This window comes from Stegodyphus dumicola, chromosome 3 (assembly GCF_044657685.1).
Source record: "Stegodyphus dumicola isolate Sdum_Otavi_A_Nest chromosome 3, ASM4465768v1".
In the NCBI taxonomy this organism is placed as follows: Eukaryota; Metazoa; Arthropoda; class Arachnida; order Araneae; family Eresidae; genus Stegodyphus; species Stegodyphus dumicola.
In genome coordinates, this window is record NC_140770.1 from 68,272,509 (window position 1) to 68,293,592 (window position 21,084).

General features: G+C 31.5%; 1 protein-coding gene across 2 annotated transcripts in view; it reads left to right on the forward strand.

Annotated features, from left to right (window-relative positions):
- The window catches only part of LOC118200483 (ubiquilin-1-like), a 64,070-nt gene extending 43,247 nt beyond the window's left edge, over positions 1 to 20,823 (forward strand). Inside the window, exons 9-13 of one of the 2 annotated variants that reach the window (XM_035372435.2) lie at positions 659 to 742; positions 5,263 to 5,378; positions 12,524 to 12,698; positions 17,707 to 17,794; positions 19,371 to 20,821. In XM_035372435.2, coding sequence (XP_035228326.1) covers positions 659 to 742; positions 5,263 to 5,378; positions 12,524 to 12,698; positions 17,707 to 17,794; positions 19,371 to 19,435 — 528 coding nt within the window. In that variant the 3' untranslated portion in view covers positions 19,436 to 20,821. Of the gene's footprint in view, positions 1 to 658; positions 743 to 5,262; positions 5,379 to 12,523; positions 12,699 to 17,706; positions 17,795 to 19,370 lie in introns of both variants that reach the window. The other variant, XM_035372436.2, reaches the window with a different exon arrangement.
- The last annotated feature ends 261 nt before the right edge of the window (positions 20,824 to 21,084 follow it).

Sequence of the window (21,084 nt, forward strand, 5' to 3'; positions counted from 1 at the left end):
AATTTTGGAAGGCTAATAGAAATGAGAGGAGGTTCTTTTTATCTCATCGTAGTATTATCACTTTCATGCTACACATAATTAATCTTCTAGAAGTCGAGAGTGAGCCCATTTGCTCAAAGTATAATGGCCCTCTATCCATGCTAAGAGTCTGTTTAAAAATTTTAATAGCTCTGACTTACCTGTTGACTATTTAATTAGAAAAGATGTCAGTTTTTACCTACTTTAGTATTTGAGAGAAACTGTTTTATAATTTCGTTAGTTTTAAAGAACTTAATTTGTTTTTATGTGCTATATGTATTGAGATTTTACTGGTTTCAACTTTAAACGTGTCATGCGAATTTGATGTAGCTATTTTTAAATTGTGTCAATATGATCATGTGTTTATGACCTATATATAAAATGTTATAAAGACCATGGTGTAATATGATCATGTGTAGTTTATGTGCTATTAATCCCACCATCCATTCAACACATTGATACTTACCTTTTAAATGTAATTTTGAATTAAATGTTGTGTTTATTATTTGTTGTGTTTATTTTGTTTGATTGTAGAACAGTTTTAAAGTTAAATTGTTATATATTTTTTTAACTAAATGTGTCAGATGGAGGATAATGGGTAATCTGATTTAAATTCTGACACTCAGCTATTTGTTTTCAGATTATGGTCAACAATCCAATTTTTGGAAATAACCCAGTGCTTCAAGAACAGATGAGACAATCTTTACCGACCTTTATTCAGCAGGTCAGTATGTCTTGAAATATGCATAATTATTTAACACTAGTAGACTTATGGGACCCATCAATTTGATATATTTCGAAGTTCATGAGTAAAATTACAAAAACGGTTTTAGTTTTCTAATTTATGCTTACAATTACTGATGTAATGAGACAAATACATATCCAAATTTATTTCTTCATCAGCTCTTTAATTTCAGAGTTCTGTACTTGTCAAAGTGATAGGTAAGCTAATTTCATAGTTAATAATAAACTGTTTTTTTTTATGAAGTTATTTTCCTAGCGACAATTGTGATTGAACTGTAGATACTAAATAAAAATCATATTTAAACAGACATAACTCTTGTTAACTTGAAACTCAATATCAATGCACTGTGGTTCACTAGAGTAGGATATATGTCATGTGTGATTATCTGTCAATCATATGTACTTAAATCATTAAGCTCAAGACTAAGGAACAATCTACAGTTATTGAGTTCCAGTCAGTTTGTCAAGACGTTTTAGAAAAAGTTTCAGTTAGTGCGAGTAGAGAAGATCGAGAAAAAAGTATTAGACTATTATGGATATTAGCAGTATCATTATAGAGTTAGAAGTAAGTTCTAGTTTTACTTTATTTTTGATGAAATACCTTTCTTTAAGTCATCATGGGTAATTCAAGAAGAGATACTGAATTGCTAGAGAGAAAAGTGAGTATTGACAAAGATTGCTCTGGTAAATCTGTTAACACTAAAACTACCATTATTTTTGTACACAGATAAAAGCAACAACAAATTCATCAACCTGACAGTTATCGATAGTTCTAGTATTAAGATTATAAGTGTTTTTAAATTAAATTGTCTTTTAGGAAAATGTGTGGTTTCCAATACTCATGAGTTTGACGAAGTATGTAAATATAGGTATACAAATATGTCCTTAAATCTAGTGTTAAAAGAAATTATTTTATGATGGGACTCAGCAGTCATCATACTTTACTGATAACTTGCATTTGTATAAATAGAAATAAACAGCATACATATGTGTTTCTCTGTATACTTTGTATGTGTATTTGTTTCTTTATACATTTATACAAAATTGTTATTGATTGCAATGTAAAAGTATTTTTCAGACTTTTGAAAGTTTTCAATTATGAAAAAAGAACTTGCGTATTATTCAGATACCTTGCCACTGATACATAGCCAATGATCTATTGGGGCGTTTTGGTGATAAAATATTACTTTTGACGTTACTGGATTGATTGAACAAGATTTTCGTTTCCAATGAGTATTGTTTGGTAATCATCTTGAGTAGATTTTTATTCTTCACAGTATATCTCTCCCTCTAAATCAGGGATGGGCAAACTTTTTCGGTCATGGGCCAAAAATAAAAAAATAAATAAATAAATAAAAAATAAATAAGTAAAAAAATGAAAAGTTGGTGAGCTAAGATAAATTTTTCTAAAATTTTAAAAACAATATACAAGTATTACAATTTAAATAATTTAATGAGATGAATGAATGACGATTTAAAAAAATTCCTTATATTGAGGTTCATCTCCTGTTCACATGTATAAGATGAAGCAAACTATTTTCTGGGCGTGAGATATTAAATTTGGGAAACTTACTTTCGATAATGATTTGCAAAACTCTAACTTTGGCATATTTAGAAACAACTGCTTGAGATGATTGTTAGATTGTAACTCAATTAATTCAAGCTGCAAATCTGTCCTCACTGCTTCATAATTAACATTGAAAGGCATGGTAAAAGTAGCTAGTTCTGTTTGAATGACACTGAAATCTTGAAATCTGAATGCTGTTTACCCTCTCGAAAAAATTTTGTCGGTCTTATAATTTTTTACAAAGACTTTCTGCATTTTGTTTTCTTTCATATTCGGACATTGCTTCGTAATTGGAATTGTAATGCTTGGATGTGAAATGACAGGAAATGTTACAGCTTCTTTGCAGATGAGACACACTGGTTTATCTTTTACAACTCTAAAAAGTATTTCCAGGTCCATTGATTATTAAAAGCAAAAGACTCTGAATCAACTTTACTTTTTTAGAAGCTATTTTGGGGTTGAAATATTTTATGAATAACGCAAACAAGCACTAGCTATGCTATACTTTTAATAATTTCACCACTATTCACAGTGATGCTATATGTCCGCAATCTTTCCATACGCAATCAATAATATTAGATCTCGCGCCAAAAGAAAAAGCTGCTCGCTGGAGCTTAAAATGCACAGTCTGCCACATGTGAGGACTTATTCACCTATATATTAGATTCCTGTATGTCTGCACCCCGAGAAAGAGGTAATGCCTTGTTATCGCCAATCTACAGCTATAACTAATAAAGAACTTCAGCTTTAAACACTTTAGTTTAAAAGAAAAAAGATCATCAGTCCTTTGAAAAAGAGGAAGAAAAAAAATAATATTTAAACAAAATAGAAAAAGAGATGGATTTATAATATATAAAATATATATATTTCTTTTAATTTACTTTGGACTTGCAAATTAAAATTCTATCTGTGGGCCAGATAGAACTTTCCTGTGGGCCTTAGTTTGCCCATCCTTGCTCTAAATAAACTATCTATTAAGTTTAGAAGGAATGTAATTTCCTTGGACCAATCCCGATTTTTTATTATAGCACTTTTCTGGCAGCTGTCAGCATTACATTTCCATTATCCATTACTCATCACAAATTACTTCACTGCATGAGAATAAGAACATTTGTGATCCTCCTCCCCCAGAATATCACACGTCTAGAAGTAATAGATTGCTTCTGCTTGATTTCTCCACAGATCTGGTAAAAGCATGAAGCAAAATGCAATGAGTCTATTTGATTTATATTAAGAAGACAGGTAGGCATGATCCCATATGCTTTCAAGTAGAAAAGGGTCACTCCCACTTCCTCCCAATCTGCAATTTGATATAACTGTTTTAAAGTTAACATTGAAATAGGGGAAAAAAAAAAAGAAAAAAGAAAAAGAAAAAAAAGAAAGAGCCATGCCCATCCTCCCTTCCCCCCCCTCCCAAAAATTTTTTTAGAAGAGCCTGGAACAGCTTCAAGGCTTGCCATAATATTCACAAGAAAGCAGATTGATGAGTTGTAATGTTCATGATTATATTGATAGATGCTTGATAAAATAGTCAAATATCAAGTAGATAAAATAGTCAAGTATCCTCCAAACCACAAATAGTATGTTCAGAAATGGAGGAACTCTGTTTCACTCTTTGTTTTATTTAAATGCATATATATTAAACGACCATTTTTTATGATAACCATTTTAATATTAAAATATGGGATAATTTCCCCCATTTGAAAATTTGAAGTCAGAATTACCTGAACAAAGGTAATACAGAAATAAAAATTTAAGTTTATGTCTTTTAATAATTTGAATAATTGTTACTCATTGTATTTAAAAACATAATTCTAAATTTATTTTCTTTTCTTTTCCCTATGTCTGGGGAAGGGCTCAGTCAGTTTTTATTTATTTATTTATTTTTTTAAACTAGTGTGATCCTTGGGTGGGTTCTGAAAAATTAGAGATCCAGCATTAATAGTACCTTTCAGAAATACCATGTAATCAAATGACTCTGAATTTCACCAACAGAGTATTTAATATAGAAAATTGTTTGAATAGCATTTTTTTAATTAACCTAGCAGATATCACACTTTTCTTTTAAATTGCTTTTTAATTTAGTTTAGTAAGTGTTTTTTCTTCTATTCTGGTGGATAATATAACAATTTTTTTTAGTCCAAAGGAGCTTTGTCGGTGAAGCACTATTGTTTTCATTTTGCATCAGAACCTATAAAGAGCATATCACTTTTCAAATCATTGCGACCAAATACTGTCGTCCTGTATTATATTTGAAGAAATTAAATAATGAATAATCTGCATAAATGTATGTATTTTCTCGCATTGTGATAAAACAATGGTACCTAGAGCCATCCAACTTTGAATGGTGTAATCCTACTGCTAATATGGGCATCTGAAAGCCCAAATTTGAAAATTGTTTTATTATTGATTTCATATTTTGTAAAACTGAAATGAATTTTTTATTAACAAACTCAACGATTTAAAAGTGAGCAATGGCAGCACTCTACAGGGGGGGGGGAACCTTTTTATCTCCAGCGTGTGGAACTGTGTATCAGAAATTCTGAAGATATGCTAATTTTAAAATTATTTTGCAGCATTGAACTTAATTTTATGGTTTAAGTGCCAAGAACATGATATTTAATAAATAAAGGTAGCACACAAATGTTTAAAGAATGCCCGTTTGGATGTAATTTAAAATCTGAAGTCTTTTTAATTTTTGTCTTTATGGTCTGCTCTTCAATTTTTTTTTCACATTAAATACTCATAAAAGCTGGAGCATTTCATTACGTGGAGTAGTATGGAAAAAATTTCATTTATTTGTCTTAATGTATTAACCTATATAATGTTGTGTTCTTCACATATACTATAACTGTAGATGTTTATTCATAAAATTAGAATTAAGTATATGCTTTTCACACTTAAAATTTTATTCACATTTTAAATATTTTTAGATGCAGAATCCTGAACTGCAACGCTTTGTATCCAATCCTCAAGCACTTTCTGCTATGATGAACATTCACCAAGGTCTTGATCAACTTCAACAAGCAGCTCCAAATGTGTTCAACATGTAAGCATCTAATACTGATTAATCTATTAATTGCTTAGAACAAATTATAGGTATTCCCACTTAATTTTTTTTAGCTGAAATTGCATATTTGAAAGATTTATAAATAACTGCTACTTGGATATTAGTAATATCATTTGAATACTACTTGCACTTACACAATGTTTTCTTTCAAAGATTTCCAATGTTCTTTTGTAGCTTATAGGTGTTTTTGAGGTATCTACATAGACTGTTTCATGTAACTTCCTGTAGTAAAGAACTTGGGGGTTATATGCCTAAAAAGCATGCATTTGTTGGGAAATTTCTGAAGAAAGCATGCTTGTATTCATAATATGATGTAAAAAAAAAAAAAAAAAAACATGTAACTCCCATGTAGTGTTACAGTCCACTCAGCCATTACTATATACAATAGCCCCTTAACTGTCCTTTATAATTTTGTTATGATTTATAATTCATGATATCTAAATTTGCAAAATGAAGTGTATGTTAATCAATCAAAGTGAAATTGAACCAAAAATAAATCAATCTTATCTAGACCTTTCAGGTATTGCCTGTCTTCCTCATGCTTTTCCAACAACTCTTTTACATTTCTAAGATTGTGATACATCATGTTATTGTACTGGAAATTGTTCTCTTTCCAGGAAAAAAAAAAAAAAAAAATCTATGGATGTACATAGACTGTAAATGATGAATACAGTCAATAGTGACACCCACTATGATGAATGAACTTGGGTTCATTTCATCAAAACTTTCCCCAGATCAAGATGTTGCCACTTCTAGGTTGTATTCATTCATAAATAGTTTAGGGGTATTTGTTCTCTGTAATTTCTCACTGCTAGTATCTTTCTATATGATAAAGCAAAAAATGTAAATTAGAGAAGGAAACCTTTGCCTATCAGTGAATGTCCTCTTTTGATACTGTGATGCAAATTCCAGCCTATTTCATGAATGAACTACTGTTAGCATAGGTGCTCTCACAGTCTTTTTGCTGTTGAGTCTGTGCACAGCAAGATTTGAGATTTGTTGAACTATGATTCTGTACACAATTGGGTTAAGATGCTTTTATGTAACATGCTGAGAAGCCCAAACTCTCACTTCATTTATGCTGTGCTGTTTCCATGCCGCTTATTTTGCATAATGCCTTTTTTGCTATTTATGGTAAACTTCCTCCAAAACAGCACACGGAAAGTTCAGAAATTGCAAGTTTTTGAAATGTTGCCACCTCGGCCCAATATCCAGTAATAATTCCTTTTTTGTAAATGTGAGAAACTGTTGCATTTATTCATGATAAAACAACTGAATTGCTTTCCAGGTGCCCAAAACACCTCGTATACTCATCAAATTTGCTGCTGATAGATGCTATGTGTCGATGATTTTTTAGGGTTGATGTCAAATGTAGGAGGTGGCCATGTGTATATTGGCTTCCAAAAGTTGAACACATGATACAAATTAGCAGTTTTGGATAGTGTTGTTGAATTGGAGCAGCTGAAAAACACTACAGATACAGATTTCAGTAGATTTCCTCATGTGGAGTGGCCACCACAGTCTCCCAGTCATGTTTACTCAGGAATCATGTTACAGCAAATCTCATACAGAAACTGCCCTAATGGATGAATGGCCATTGCTAGCATCTGTGATGATTGATCACCCCACTGATGAAGGCAATCTGTAATTTTTTTTTTTTTTTTTTTTTTTTGTGGGAAGGTTCAAGGTGGTCATGTACTAAGTTTTGTTTATTTTTTATTAGTCTGAAGCATCAATTTGTTAATGACCCAAATGTAGCATTTTCACATAATTTTGGAAAATTAAGTATTGTTCATGTTTATACATGATGCTTGATTTCTTTCATGCCTAAACACTTTCATATGCAGTTTTCTGTTAATCAAAAAACTTTATGGTTTCATTTTGTTTATTTTACCATCTTGTGCTTAACTTTTCAAAGCCACTGTGTTTATGTGCACACACACACACACACACATATATATATATATATAATGGCTTAAAAACCATAATTGTAAACAAATTGTTTTTAAAATTTGAAGTAATTTAATAGACCATTTTATAATTAAAGATGTCACTAATGAAGACTTGGATTGTTTGGTGCATTATTTTATGCTGTACCAAAGAACATTTATCACCCGCAAGGTTTGATAAATGTTGCCATCATAAGACACATGAAATCTTTAATTTCTGTAAAGTTTGACGGCCCACCAGCGGCCGAGCAGTAGAGTTGCTGAATACTGGTGATCCAGTCTGAGGTTCGAATTCCACAAATGGACTGGCTGCATGGGCATTTTCATGGTTTTTCCCATGTGTGAGTGTGACATGTGTACAAGCCAGTTTCCTTTAGAAAGTCCTCCACGAAGGCATTCTTTCCCTTAGGCAGATAGCCCTTGAGGCTTTGCCATAATCACATAAACCAAACCATAATGTTTGACAAATACAGTTCGAATTCCAAGATCTGACGCATCAGAATTTTGAGGAATCCAGATTTCAAAATTTACCAGACTTCAAATCATCAATTTTAAATCTAGCAACATCACATGTATAAATTATATAATTAAAATGTGAAATAATTATTTATGAAACAATTAAGCATGTATGTTTGTAAGTATTGTAAATTCAAAATTTCTCAAAAAAGGCTCAATATTGTTTGCTTCATTAAAAGTATCTTTCAGTGTAAGTTGTTTTAACTTCCTTAACAAAACTTCTCGTTCAGTTGCAAAGTTCTTTTGTTCAAATCTTCTAATTACTGAGTAGAAAATGTCCGCTAAATTGCAGATCAAAATGTTTTTGTTCTAAGCGGGTTTATCACTTTCTTCACTATTGTTTTTTTTTTTTTTTTTTTTTTTTTTTTAATTTAATTTTTTAATTTAGAACCATACTAAAGATTTTGAGAAATGTATTATTTTAGCAAGTATAGCTTAATGCTTAGCTAGCATTTGCTATGTACTATGGTCAATGTATGACGAGTTTGGTAACTAAAGATGTTATTCTGCTAAATTGTTTATATTTGAATCATTATGATATGGAAATTATGTTCCCTCAAATAAACTTCATTAAGTTCAGTAATTTTGAAATAATTTGCTGTATCCTTTCATAAATCGTAAATGTGTAAATTAATAGGAAAACTGCCTTTTGGAGTGCTTGACTAATTAAAAGAGGAATTTAATGTGTTGATGATGTTTGAAAAGTTTATTAGGAATAAATTTCCATTAGGAGATATATCTCACTGAATATTAAACTGCTACAATTAACTACCTTTTGGAGTGATCGACTAATTAAAAGAGGAATTTAATGTCTTGATGATGTTTGAAAAGTTTATTAGATATATCATCTCACCGAATATTAAACTGCTACAATTAAAGAAATATGCATTATGAAAACTGTTGTAATGTTCATAATCCGATAGAATTTATGAGTTTTCACTCAATTGTCATAGTTGACTGTATATAGAGGGTTAGTTAGTTCTAAGCATTGGCCCCCAGCCCACCTAGCAGGCGAAACCTGCCATATGGCTATGAGGGAACAGGCCAAGACACAAAGCATAGCAACAACAACAACAAAAAGTAAAGCAGATACATACATTCCAAACACTCTCGGTGAAATAGTATAAAAATGTGTCGTTTCTATTTCTGTGTTTTTTCTTAAGTTTAAAATCTTATAAGTTTTACTTTCAATTAGTTATTATTATTCAAATCTTCTTTATATTATCAAAATTCATCTTAAAGTTACTTCAGTTTTTTCTATTTTCAGTATGATTTTCTGCTTTGTTATATCTCAATACCAATATTCTTCTTATTCTCATTCACAGTTTGCATAATATCTCTTGCAAATTTTCTAAGCAATTTATAGTTACTAAATAAATCCTCAATTTATATTTTCCTCTCACACTTCCAGTCAGGCAACAGTCCTCGACGAAATGCTTTGAATCGCTAAATTTATTACAAACTTTACATATATCATTTTCCTGGAGGTGGAACCTTTTTAAGTAAGCAGGGAACCTTCCATGTGCAGTGAAAATTTGACTGACATTTACATCTCCTAAAATTTCCATTTTTTTGCTAATTTTTAAACATTTTAGATAGTTTTTGTTTCTTTCAGAGAGATCCCATAAAATTTTCGTCTCTAATAAGCTTGTCATATGTTATAGTACATGTCTTCTTTTTTGAATCTTGAATAAAATTAAATGCATATAGAGGGTGTCCACTAAGTCCAGTATCACCCATTTAACTGCTGAACAGTTATAGTCATAAAAGTGATGTGTCAGTATAGTTAAGTGGCTATGCGCTATTAGATGAGACAGCTTACAGCACCACCTGGTGGAAAATGGCAGAGTTAGCGTCCCTATCTCGAAAACAATATGAGATAAAAAGAAAATGTGAATTGCGAAGTTATTAAGCATCATCAATTTAGTGTGAAAAGACACCTTGTGAATATGAGTGGTGAAAATGCATGTTTCTTTGCGATTTCTGAAACTGTTATGTTTTGAAAATTGCAGCGAAATAAGAAAAGCTTATCTTTCAAACGAAAAGCGAACCCACATCATAGCAGAGTGGTATTTGTAATCCATAGTCAACAGGACTGTGGTTTGAACCCCACATGGTGAATCCTTATACTAAGTGTCTTTACAAGCAGAGTAGACAGTATGCAAATCATGCCCCAAAGTGCATGTCCAAAGGAATCATGTCCCAAAACGCATCAACTCAATGCAACTTGAGCTTGGTGTGCAAAATTGAGCATTATACAAATAGTGTATGAAACGTCACACCTGTTCAAAAAATTCAAAAAGTGATTATTGTGATATGGTTCTACTTAATGGTGAATGTGACCACAAGGAACGATCAACAGGCGCAGTTAAGCCGGCAACCTTTTTCCTGTAGACCCCGCATCCTTCACACAAAAAACATCCTACAGGTTGTGAAATGTTTAAGGGAGACAAGTTGCATGAGTAGCCAACTTCGATCGGGCAAACCAGTTAAGTTAGGGTGGAAAGTACACTGGAAGATGTTTTATCGTATGCAAAACAGCAGCACTAGAGTATATTCCTAATATACATTTTAAACATCATCCAAACAGAAGCACAAGAGATATAAGTGAAAACTGTGGCCTCTCAAAAAGTCTCGTTTGGAAAATCTTAAATGAATTAGGTGTTCATCCATACCAGCCAGCGTCTAATTAGGCATTACCGGACAGGGATGCTAAAAGACATTTCACATGGTGCAACTTCATTATGAAGCAGATAAAGCTCCAGCCAACATTCTTGGCAAATATAGTGTGGACAGATGAGGCATGCTGTTCGTGGAATGAAATGTAGAATAGGCAGAACATCCATTACTGGGCATTGCAAAATTCATCATGTTCTGTCGACATTTGACATTAAATACTGTTTTTGATTAATGTTTGGTGTGGAATTAATAATAACAGGCTAATCAGCTGAGTTTTTTACCAGGATATGTTAACAGCTGCACAATATTAGAACTTCTGCAAGTCATAATACCCAATGTTGAGAACCTGCCATTGCTTCAACTCCAGATGGATGGTTCCAACATGATAGCGTGCCTGCACATAAGAGGTCACAAGTGAAGCAGTACCTGATGGAGGAATTTGGAGAATGACTAAGTGGATATGGTGATTTAAAAGAGTAGCCTTCATGTTCACCTGACCTGATTCTAATAGACTTTTTCCTGTGGGGATACGTGAAACAGCAGGTGTATGCGACCACTCCACAAACATTGCAGGACCTTCAACGATGTATTGCAGATGCTTGTGCAAACATGTCACCCGCTGTGTTGCAACACATGCAACATGAAGTTATAACAAGGGTCCAGATGTGTATTTCAGCTAACAGAGAGAAGTTTGAACATCGAAAAGAAAGGTAGTTTATGATAACTAGTTTTTTCTTACTAAGATGTTTCATCATGTCACAGTGTAAGAAACCACAAACAAATGCGTGTTTAAAACGTTCTGTTCTTAACATTCATGTCCACAAGGTGTCTTTTCATACTAAATCGACGATTATTTATATCTTGAATTCACTTTTTCTTAATATCTCATATTGTTTTCGAGATAGGAATACTCTTCCATTTTCCACCAAGTGGCACTGTAAGCTATCTTATCTAGTAGCGCATAGCCACTTTACTATGTGTAGACGCCTCTTTTATGATTATAGCTGCACCTGTTCAACAGCTGAAAGGTTGATACATAGTGGACACCCTGTGCCCCAAAAGGTACTTTACAACTTCAGTGTCATATAACTGGACTTGTAATTAGAGAAAAAAGTAAAGGTTGTCTGATGCACTAACTCAAAAAAAAATTTTTTTTTAAATGTGAGGTAATAAGTAAATAAATGTTTTGCCTTTTCAGGTGACAAGAGCAGCATAACTGAAAACAAGTTTTTTTCTTTGTTGTTGTAGGCTGGTAATTGTAGACATTGTACATCACTGTCTACATGTGCAGTAATATCCTGAATACATGCAGCACGTTTAAGCTTGTCATCTGGATTAATTTACTGCAACAATTACAGTCTGTATGGAAGCAGATGAAGCTGCTTTTGGAGTACCCAGTGCAATGTCTTCGGAGAATGCTAGAAAACCTGTCGAATTCTCTCCATGTTTTATTCACTTCTGTTTGGCCTGTGTAGGTGGTGCTTCAAATCCACACTTCCTGTTTGCATGAAGTCCTGTGCTATTTTCTTATAGATGGCTGAGAGGGTTGTGGCTTCCCATATCATATTCTGAAATTTCTCTGAATTTGGGTGTCTGACTTTATTTCAATAAGCTGTGCCTTTTCCTGTGCTGACTTCTTTCTTTGATTCATTTTTGGTGTACCTACCCAACAACAATAAAGAAGAAAAAGATTTTTTTCAGTTATGTTACCCTTATTTTTAAAATTTATTTATTCAAAACATTTATCCATTATTTTACATTAAAAAAAAAAGAAAAACACTTTTTATTTGGTGTATCAGACAAACTTTACTTTTTTCTCTGAGTTGTATGAAATTGTATTGTACGTGGGATATTCTGTATGTTCATCTAATAATGTGAGTGCTGGTTATGTTTCTGGAATATAAACATATTTTATGGGACAAACATCAGTTGTAATGCAGCAAAATATTTTTATATTATGTTAAATTTATCTCATTTAAGGTTTCCTGGGCAACCACCTGTACCACCATTTCTTTCTCACAATCCTGAAGTTACCAGAACTACAAATTCTTCATCCAGTGGCAAAAATGAAACTAATGAAGCAAATGTTACGTCTCAAGATACATTTAGCTACTTCATGAGAAATATGGTAAATGCAATGGCTCAAGGTGTCAATGTATGTATATTTCAATATCATTGGCTGTTATTCTAACTGTATTTCACAGCTGCCAAATCTGCCGGTTTTTCACCGAATTCCCAGTTTTTAATTTTTAGCTTTTACTGAGGAAGATATTTCTTAACAATGAAGAAAACTTATTGAATTAGTGAAACCAGCAGTTGATTTAAGTTCCACATATTTTTACAATCAGATTGGTTGCATAAAGTTCTTGCATACAGAGGAAAAGATGCTAACACCATAAAGCACAATTCACCAACAACTATATGATTTTTAATTATTAACTACTACTTTTATTGTTAGAGTATTTAGATTACATGCTGGCCTACATAGCATTGTCCAAATGGAAAGTTCCCTAAATTGCCCAGTGCACTTTGCGATTTCGAAAATCATGTCCTGGCAAGTGCTGCTATCTGTTGGGAAAAATGCGAATAATTTCCATTAATGAAACTTTAATAATTAAATACTCCAAATTAATGAAACTTAAAGTAGGCAAATTCTATTCTCCACTTCTAGTGATTTTCTTAGTGCAAGTGATTACTTATCTGAATTTTATGATTTTCTTATTACATTTTATTGATCTTAATGAATTTTATTAAAATTCATTTGATCTGAATTGTCTTAATCTATTGTAGATGTATAAATGTTTATATGAAGATTCAAGCAATGTTTAAACAGTAAATATATGTGTTTAATTTTGTTTACTTTAAAATATGGTACTTTTCTAAGTTTATCCAAATAAATACTATGTACATTAATTTTAAATTTTATTTTCATTGTATTTAAAAGTATTTTGATAAATAAAAGCTTTCCTTCACTGCTGAGGACTTTTTCAGTATGAAGGTGTAAGAAAATTTTAAAAATAAAATTAATGAAGGAATGTAAAGTATAGAATATCCAATTAAATGCTAATGTATTTTACATCAGAATTGGATTACAAATAGTTCAGTAACCTGAATCATGCATTATAAAGTGAATTAAAAGCCAGTTTCGAGTTCCTCTGACATAGTGTTGCTGTGTAGCATGAAAAACCTCCCAGTTTCTTCTGGATTTTAAGATTTCAAGGTTGGCAGCTATGATGTTTTAATCCTCTGATCACAAGGCCGTATATATGCGGCCTAGTATATCTTTTGTGATGTCTATATAAATGTGTATATATGTGTGTGTGTGTGTGCGTGTGCGTGCATCTTAGAATATGTCCAAGAAATTAAGACTATATGTTAAAAATACATAAACCCAAGTAGGTTTTTTTTTACCAGGGTCATTTTGGCATTAAAATCAAGAAAATGCTTCCTTCTCGTGGCAGTTTTCAGAACCAATGCCGGTCAGAGTGTCAAACTAAGTGTCTGTTAATTTTTTTCCTTTGAAGCTTTTAATCAGAAATCATGTTTTATCTTAAATTTGCTATACATATATATAGAGAGAGAGGTGAAAAGCTATCATTTCTTAATTATTGCTGACCTTATGGGAAAAGAGTAATTTCCTTTGATAAGTCATTCTTCTTCCCATTAATTAATTTCTTTTGATATGTAGATATCAATTTGATATATTCTTTGTATGATATATTATTTTGATATGTATTAATTAGTACTTTGAGGTTTTAATATGAATTCCACTACTATTTAAAACTTCTAATAAGGATTTTTTCCCCATAGTTTTCATAATCTTCTAAAAAACTAACTTCTACACATTCTTCATTTTCTAGGGGGTAGTCGAAAATAACAAATTAAAAATTTAAATAGGGGAAAAAAATCTGAGAACCTTTCAGATCTCACATTATGCCGAAAGCGGCGCTTTTTTTATCGGTTTGTGTGTTACCTTTATTTTTTAAATACAAAGTCGTTAATCCGGACTCGTCGGGACTTCGGCGATTCCGGATTATCGATTTTTCCGGATTATAGATCATCAGTTTAAATCTCGTAAGGTGGCATGCCGAAATTCTAAAATTAAAAATATGAAACTGTAATTTATGAAATAAAGAATAATTATGATCTAAAGGGTATCAAAATTTGCAAAAAGAAAAAGCTTAATATTTATTTGTTTACTTTATTAAGCATTTCTTTCAATGTAAGTTGTTTAAGTTTTGCTTCGTTTCATGTGATAATACTTTCTCTTTAATTCTATTAAACAGACATAATTTCTTGTTCAGTTACAAAGTTCCGATGTTAAAGTCCTATAATTGCTGTGTCGAGAACACCGACTAATTTGTCAATCTAAATTTTTTCGTTTTCACTAACCTCTGTCACTTTCTTCGCTATTGGAAGCGAATTATAATGACGGGGAACTTGTTTTAAATCATATCAAAGACGGAGCACATTGAGATGAAATACTAATTTGGTAAGGAATTATAAGCCAAATAAAATAAAAACATCTGCTCTGAAGATAAGGATAGTGCTGACAGATCAACTTCCAATTCATTACGTGCCCGCTGCGGCGTTCCCCCCGCCGAGCAGCGTGAAATTGATAAACAGATTTCGGATTTCAAAACATACTTTCGCTTTAGATCCTTTACATATTATCAAATATATATCGGAAATTCTATTTGATATAATCGAAAGTTTAAGCTTACTTTTATAAAATTGCTCTTACAGTCTGCAAAAAATAATAAGCCAGATCCAATTCGAAAATTAAGGAACAACGCAATCATCAACATTAACTGAAAAAGATAATTAGATAATTTTAGCTTATATGTCCATTATACATAAAACGCGCACGGGAAAACGTATTCTGCACTTGCGCGCACTCATATGCGCAGTCGTAAAAGATCTTACGCGCACGCATAAACGCCTGTGCGCATGTGTCAACGCGGCGCATGCGCAGAAAGTTTTTAGTTTTGAGGTCCGGATTATAGATCATTCCGAATTATGGGTGTCCGAATTAACAACTTTTGACTGTATCATGTTCTTCGCACTTAAACCACATAAAATTCAGTTCAACAGCAATATTGTAAATAGTTTTAAAATTAACATAGCTTTAGAATTTTCGATGCACAGTCGCATGCGCTGGAGATAAAAATGTTTTTCTTTCCATAAAGTTGCCATTGCTCACCTTGAAATTTTTGAATCTTTTAATCAAAAAGTCGTTAAAAGTGTTACAAAATATAAAATCTATAATAGAACGAATTTCAAATTTGGGCTTTCAGATGCCCATATTAGCAGTAGGATTACGCCATTCAAAGTTGGATGGCTCTAGGTACTGTTGTTTTATCACAATGCGAGAAAATACATACATTTATGCAGATTATTCATTATTTAATTTCTTCAAATATAATACAAGGTGACAGTATTTGGTGGCAACAGTTTGAAAAGTGAATCAACGCAAAATGCCAAAACGAAATTAATAGCCCTTCTGGGCTCATTCCCGTTGGGCTAATAATTAATGCATACATGGGTATAAGCAAGAGATAATATTTAAATCAAAAGTGGTAGTAAACTAGCTAACAGGAAGAATATAAATCAAAAGCACATAAACAAAATAATTAATAATCTTAATTTTGAAATTTCAAACTTATGTTTATATATATATATATATATATATATATAATGTATAAAATATAAATTTTTAAAGCATTATGTAATCCTTTCCCCTTTTTTAGGATTGTTCTCTTTTATACCATCATGAACTATTTTTCTGCTCATGGGTTGTTTCTTAAAGACACTTTTAGACTTTTTTTAGAAGCTTCATGTTCTTATAATGTTTCGTAGGAAATCATTATCCATAATTAATAGTGGCTTCCTTTTGAATTCGCAATACTAGGTATTATCCTTATGATCCAAATGGCTTTTAGTCTCCATGTTATGTATCTTTTTAAAGATAAAACTATTAGTTAATTATGTAAGCACTATCTGATGAACCTTTAAGATTCTAAAATAGTTTTGAATCCATTAGTGCTAAGTATTGTTATATTATTTGCACATAATGTTTTCAGTAGTCTCTCTGTTTCAAAATAATTTAAAAGGAGAATGCTACAAAATTAGGTTATCATAATCAATTTAAGATGGCATTGTCTGTAAAGTTTTGGATGGGAATATCATATATGAAACAAAGAATATGAAAACAAAAGTTATTGAAAGCCCTATGCAGTTTCTCAGTTGACTGGAGAAATGAATAATTAGCTGCAAAATAGAAAATTTCGGTTCAAGGTTCGAATCCCATGAATGGGCTGGCTTCATGGGTGTTTTCATGGTTTTTGCCATATGTAATGTGTGTCCAGTTTCTTTTAGAAAATCCGTCATAAAGGCATCCCTTCCTTTAGGCAGATAGCCCTTAATTATTTTGTCATAATCAAATAAACCAAAACAAACTAAATCGCAAACATCATTTTAATTTATCAAAGTTTATGAAAAGAGAGACTAAAGTTAGGAACTATATTAATTTAGATAATAGGTGCTATATAAATGTAGGTTGTCATGAACGGATCTAAAAATCCATGCCAGAGGGTTAATTTTACTTTCTGAATGAAGTAATATATCTGTATCTGAGTATACTGATACGAAATTGATTTACATCAGCAAATCTTGACGGAAATGTGCTTAAAAAATACATTAAAATAAGGCTGATAAGAGAAAATTATTGTACTTGAAAAATTATGAAGAAGGAAAATGTTAAAAAGAACATTTCATATTACCTTTGCACAAATATTATATTTGGCAAAAACCAAAATACAAGTCATTTGTAGTCAGTTAACTAATAAATCAAACTTAGGCATAGTATAATGTGAGATATTTTATGGTACAATTGCCACGACCATTATGATATTTATGTGTCATTTAACTCAAGAATCATTTGAGAAATTCAAATCTTTTGTATGAGTATCAGACAATTATGTTAGCTCATCATTTATTTTTTGGAAACATGGCATTTACATGTTTTCTATCATATTTATGTTTATAAACTCCTTTTGTTATCTGCACACATTAGCATTTGATTTGCTGATGTATTTTATGAAGTAATAGCTTTTGTTAAAGCTGTGAACATGTAAATCACATGTACTTTTTTTTTTTGGCAGACTGAAAGTCCTCCTGAAGAAAGATACCGGAGCCAATTAGAACAGATGCACATGATGGGTTTTGTTAATAGGCATGCAAATTTACAAGGTATAAAAGTTTTTATGTTTGTTTTATTCTGTTAGAACATTTCTTTTGAGTTTTTAAAAAGTTATCTATTTTCCAACATAATTATATTATACTGAACTTTTCGCATCGACTGTCACGTGTATGTGCCAGCAAGAAACACACTCATTTCCTAACTGGCATGCTGTTGTGTCAGATCATTTTCTTGTTCACCCGTGGTCGTCGCATATTTGTGCCAGTTTCTTGGAACATTTTAAAAACTAACTTTTCCAAGGATGGCATTGCATGTCTATAGGTCTTGAGAGACATGTAGATATGATCTACTCCAAAGGAGAGAAACGTGACTCACTCGGAGGAGGAGAGAAAGCATAATGTAAACAAACAATGCTTATCTTAAGATACAATAACACGCCGAACAAATAATAATTTAGAAGTCAAACAACAAAAATCAGCATTATATTTTCAAATTTTCACAGGACAAGTTTCAATAGTTATACTGAAATATCATCCTCAGCTGCAAAAGTGCAAATGAATGAGATAAGATATAATGATTAGATAAGAAAAGATAAGAAAGCCTGGACAGGAGATAAGCTACTGGCACCATCTGTTGATGAAAACCCAAACTAAAACATAATTTCTTTAAAGGCTGAAGGCAAAGATGGATTGTAATTAAGGTCGTTAACTAGAACAGAAAGATTTTTTTGAATGTGAAATGCCTCTAGAAAATCCAGTTCACCAATGGAAGATGTTTTTTTGAATAATTTTGGCAGCAGAAGAATTGAAAGTGTGATTTTCGGACCAACAATCTTGGGCAACAGAAGACTTCTGTGTTTCCTTTTTTCTAAAATTTGTGTTTTCTTTTTTGTTATATTATTTGGCCAGATGAGATAAGGTACAATGCAAAACTGAAATTTCATTTGAACAAGTGGCATCATTACAGGTCACCATAAAAAACAGAAGTTCATCAGAACCCTAGCATTCTAAAAGCTATGTTGATTCTCATATGATGGCATGTATCCTAGCACATACTCACTAAAGACCGACAGTCAGTATGCAGTATTGTTCATATTTTGGAATTTTACAAGTAATTAGCATTGTTTAGATTGCGGCTGATTTGTTCACTTGATGAGCTGAGAATTATTTTATTCACAATATTATTTGCTGGATTTAAACATCTGTAACTTTGATTTGTGCCTTAAGATGAAGGAATCATTTCGTGACATTTGTTTCCAAATATTTTTCTGGCAGTAGACCATTTTACTTCAGACATTAACAAAACAGGCCAGTGTTGCAAATATCCTGTGATTTTCACATCAGTGGCAACAAGTTGTATACAGTATTGGTGATTATTTGAAGGGCAATTGAATTTGAAGGGCAAGTTTCATTGAGATGATTCTTTTGTGTCAGTTGTTATAGATAGTTTCCACTGTTAAAGTTTTAACCCTTGTATATTTCTATATTTTTATTATTATAAATATTAAAACTTGAAAAATAAGTATTTTCAAGAGAGAGATATTTCTACAAATATTACAACAGTCATTTGTTTTAATTATATCAGGTTTAAAAACTGCATATTTAATGTGTATATTTTGCTTTTCAGCTTTAATTGCAACTTTTGGAGATGTGAATGCTGCTGTTGAAAGGATACTGTTCCATGCTCCTTAAAATTTTTAATTGATAAAAGAGATTTTCTTCAGAGGTGTGTCTACATTAGAGGACTTAAATTCTAATGAATAATATTTTGGAACATAGCTTTAAAGCAGTGGCCTTTTAGATCTCTTAAATTAATTTCTGCTGTGCTGCTAACAGGATTTTAAAAAAATGATGCAATTTATTTCAGTGAAATATTATTGGATGTTATTTAATATTATTATTTAATTATTCACCTTAAAGTTTGGTATGTGTGTTATGAGAATTATATCTGTTGTGGATTGGCTATATCAAGAATTTCGATGTGCTACATATGTGTTGTGTATAAATCAGTTTTGCTGAAAAAAATGATAAATTTTTATTCTAGTATTTGAATATGTAAATCTATATTAAAGCAAAATTCAACTAATTTATAATCATATGTGGTATATATGGTATTTGAAATTTTGTACGCAGGGAAACTAACAAATTACCTCCTTAACAGATGTGCTAAATTCAATATATATAAGTTTTGTTACTGATTTCAGCTTTAATTGTAGCTTTACTATTGACATTTAAAAGCCTTTATGTAATTCTATATTAAAATTTACACTGAAATTATTTCATATTTCCATGGCCAAAAAGTAACTTTTAGAGTGTTTTCTAAATATATAATTTTACTAACGTTTTCATTAGCTGGTAATTTGTTAGATAATATTTGCAGTTACTAGGAAATTTATTATCTGACTTGTATGTTCTGTGTTATGTTTTACTTATCTGAAATTCAGTTTTCATCTTAGTTACTGCAATATGAAATATGCAGGCATTTATAGTATGCTCCTTCAGTTTGTTCGTACAGCAATCAGTAATTTTTTTCCTGATCTTGCAGTCGCAACCTTTTTATTATTATTATTATTATTATTATTTTTTAATGACAGGTGAAGAGAAGAATATGCTATCAGTTAAATAAATGAAGAAAGCATTAGATAAAAGTCCACTTTCTGTCTTATTACTCTAAAAATTGATATGTGATGGTTACTCAATCAAGATTTCAAATTTCTGTTGGATTTTCTTCCAGTTTACATGCACCTCATTACCAGTTTACCTGTACCTCATACCTATCCTAATCTCTCTGTTATTTTATTTTTTGTTGTTTGTTTTGGATACTCTGGAGTTTACGTATATATATATATATATATGCTTAAAAAAAAAGAGGAAACGAAACTGTAAACTTGTTAGTGCTGTTAAAAAATTAAATTTTGTAAAATGGTTATAGTTAAGACACAATAACACGCCGAATAAATACTAATTCAGAAGTCAAACAACAAAAATCAGTGTTATATTCACAAAATTTTCACAGGACTAGTTTCGATGGTTTTACCGAACCATCATCTTCAGCTGCAAAACCGCAAATGAACAAGATAGGAAATAATGATTAGATAAAATAAGAAAGCCTGGACAAGAATAAGCAGGTGGTGCCATCTGTTGGTGAAACCAGAACTAAAACATAATTTCTCTAAAAGCCGAAGGCAAATTTGGATTGGAATTAGGATCATTAACTAGAACAGAAAGATTTTTATGAATGTGAAATGCCTCTAGAAAATCCAGTTCTCCAATGGAAGATGTTTTTTGAATAATTTTGGCAGCAGAAAAATTGAAAGTGTGATTTTCGGACCAACAATGTT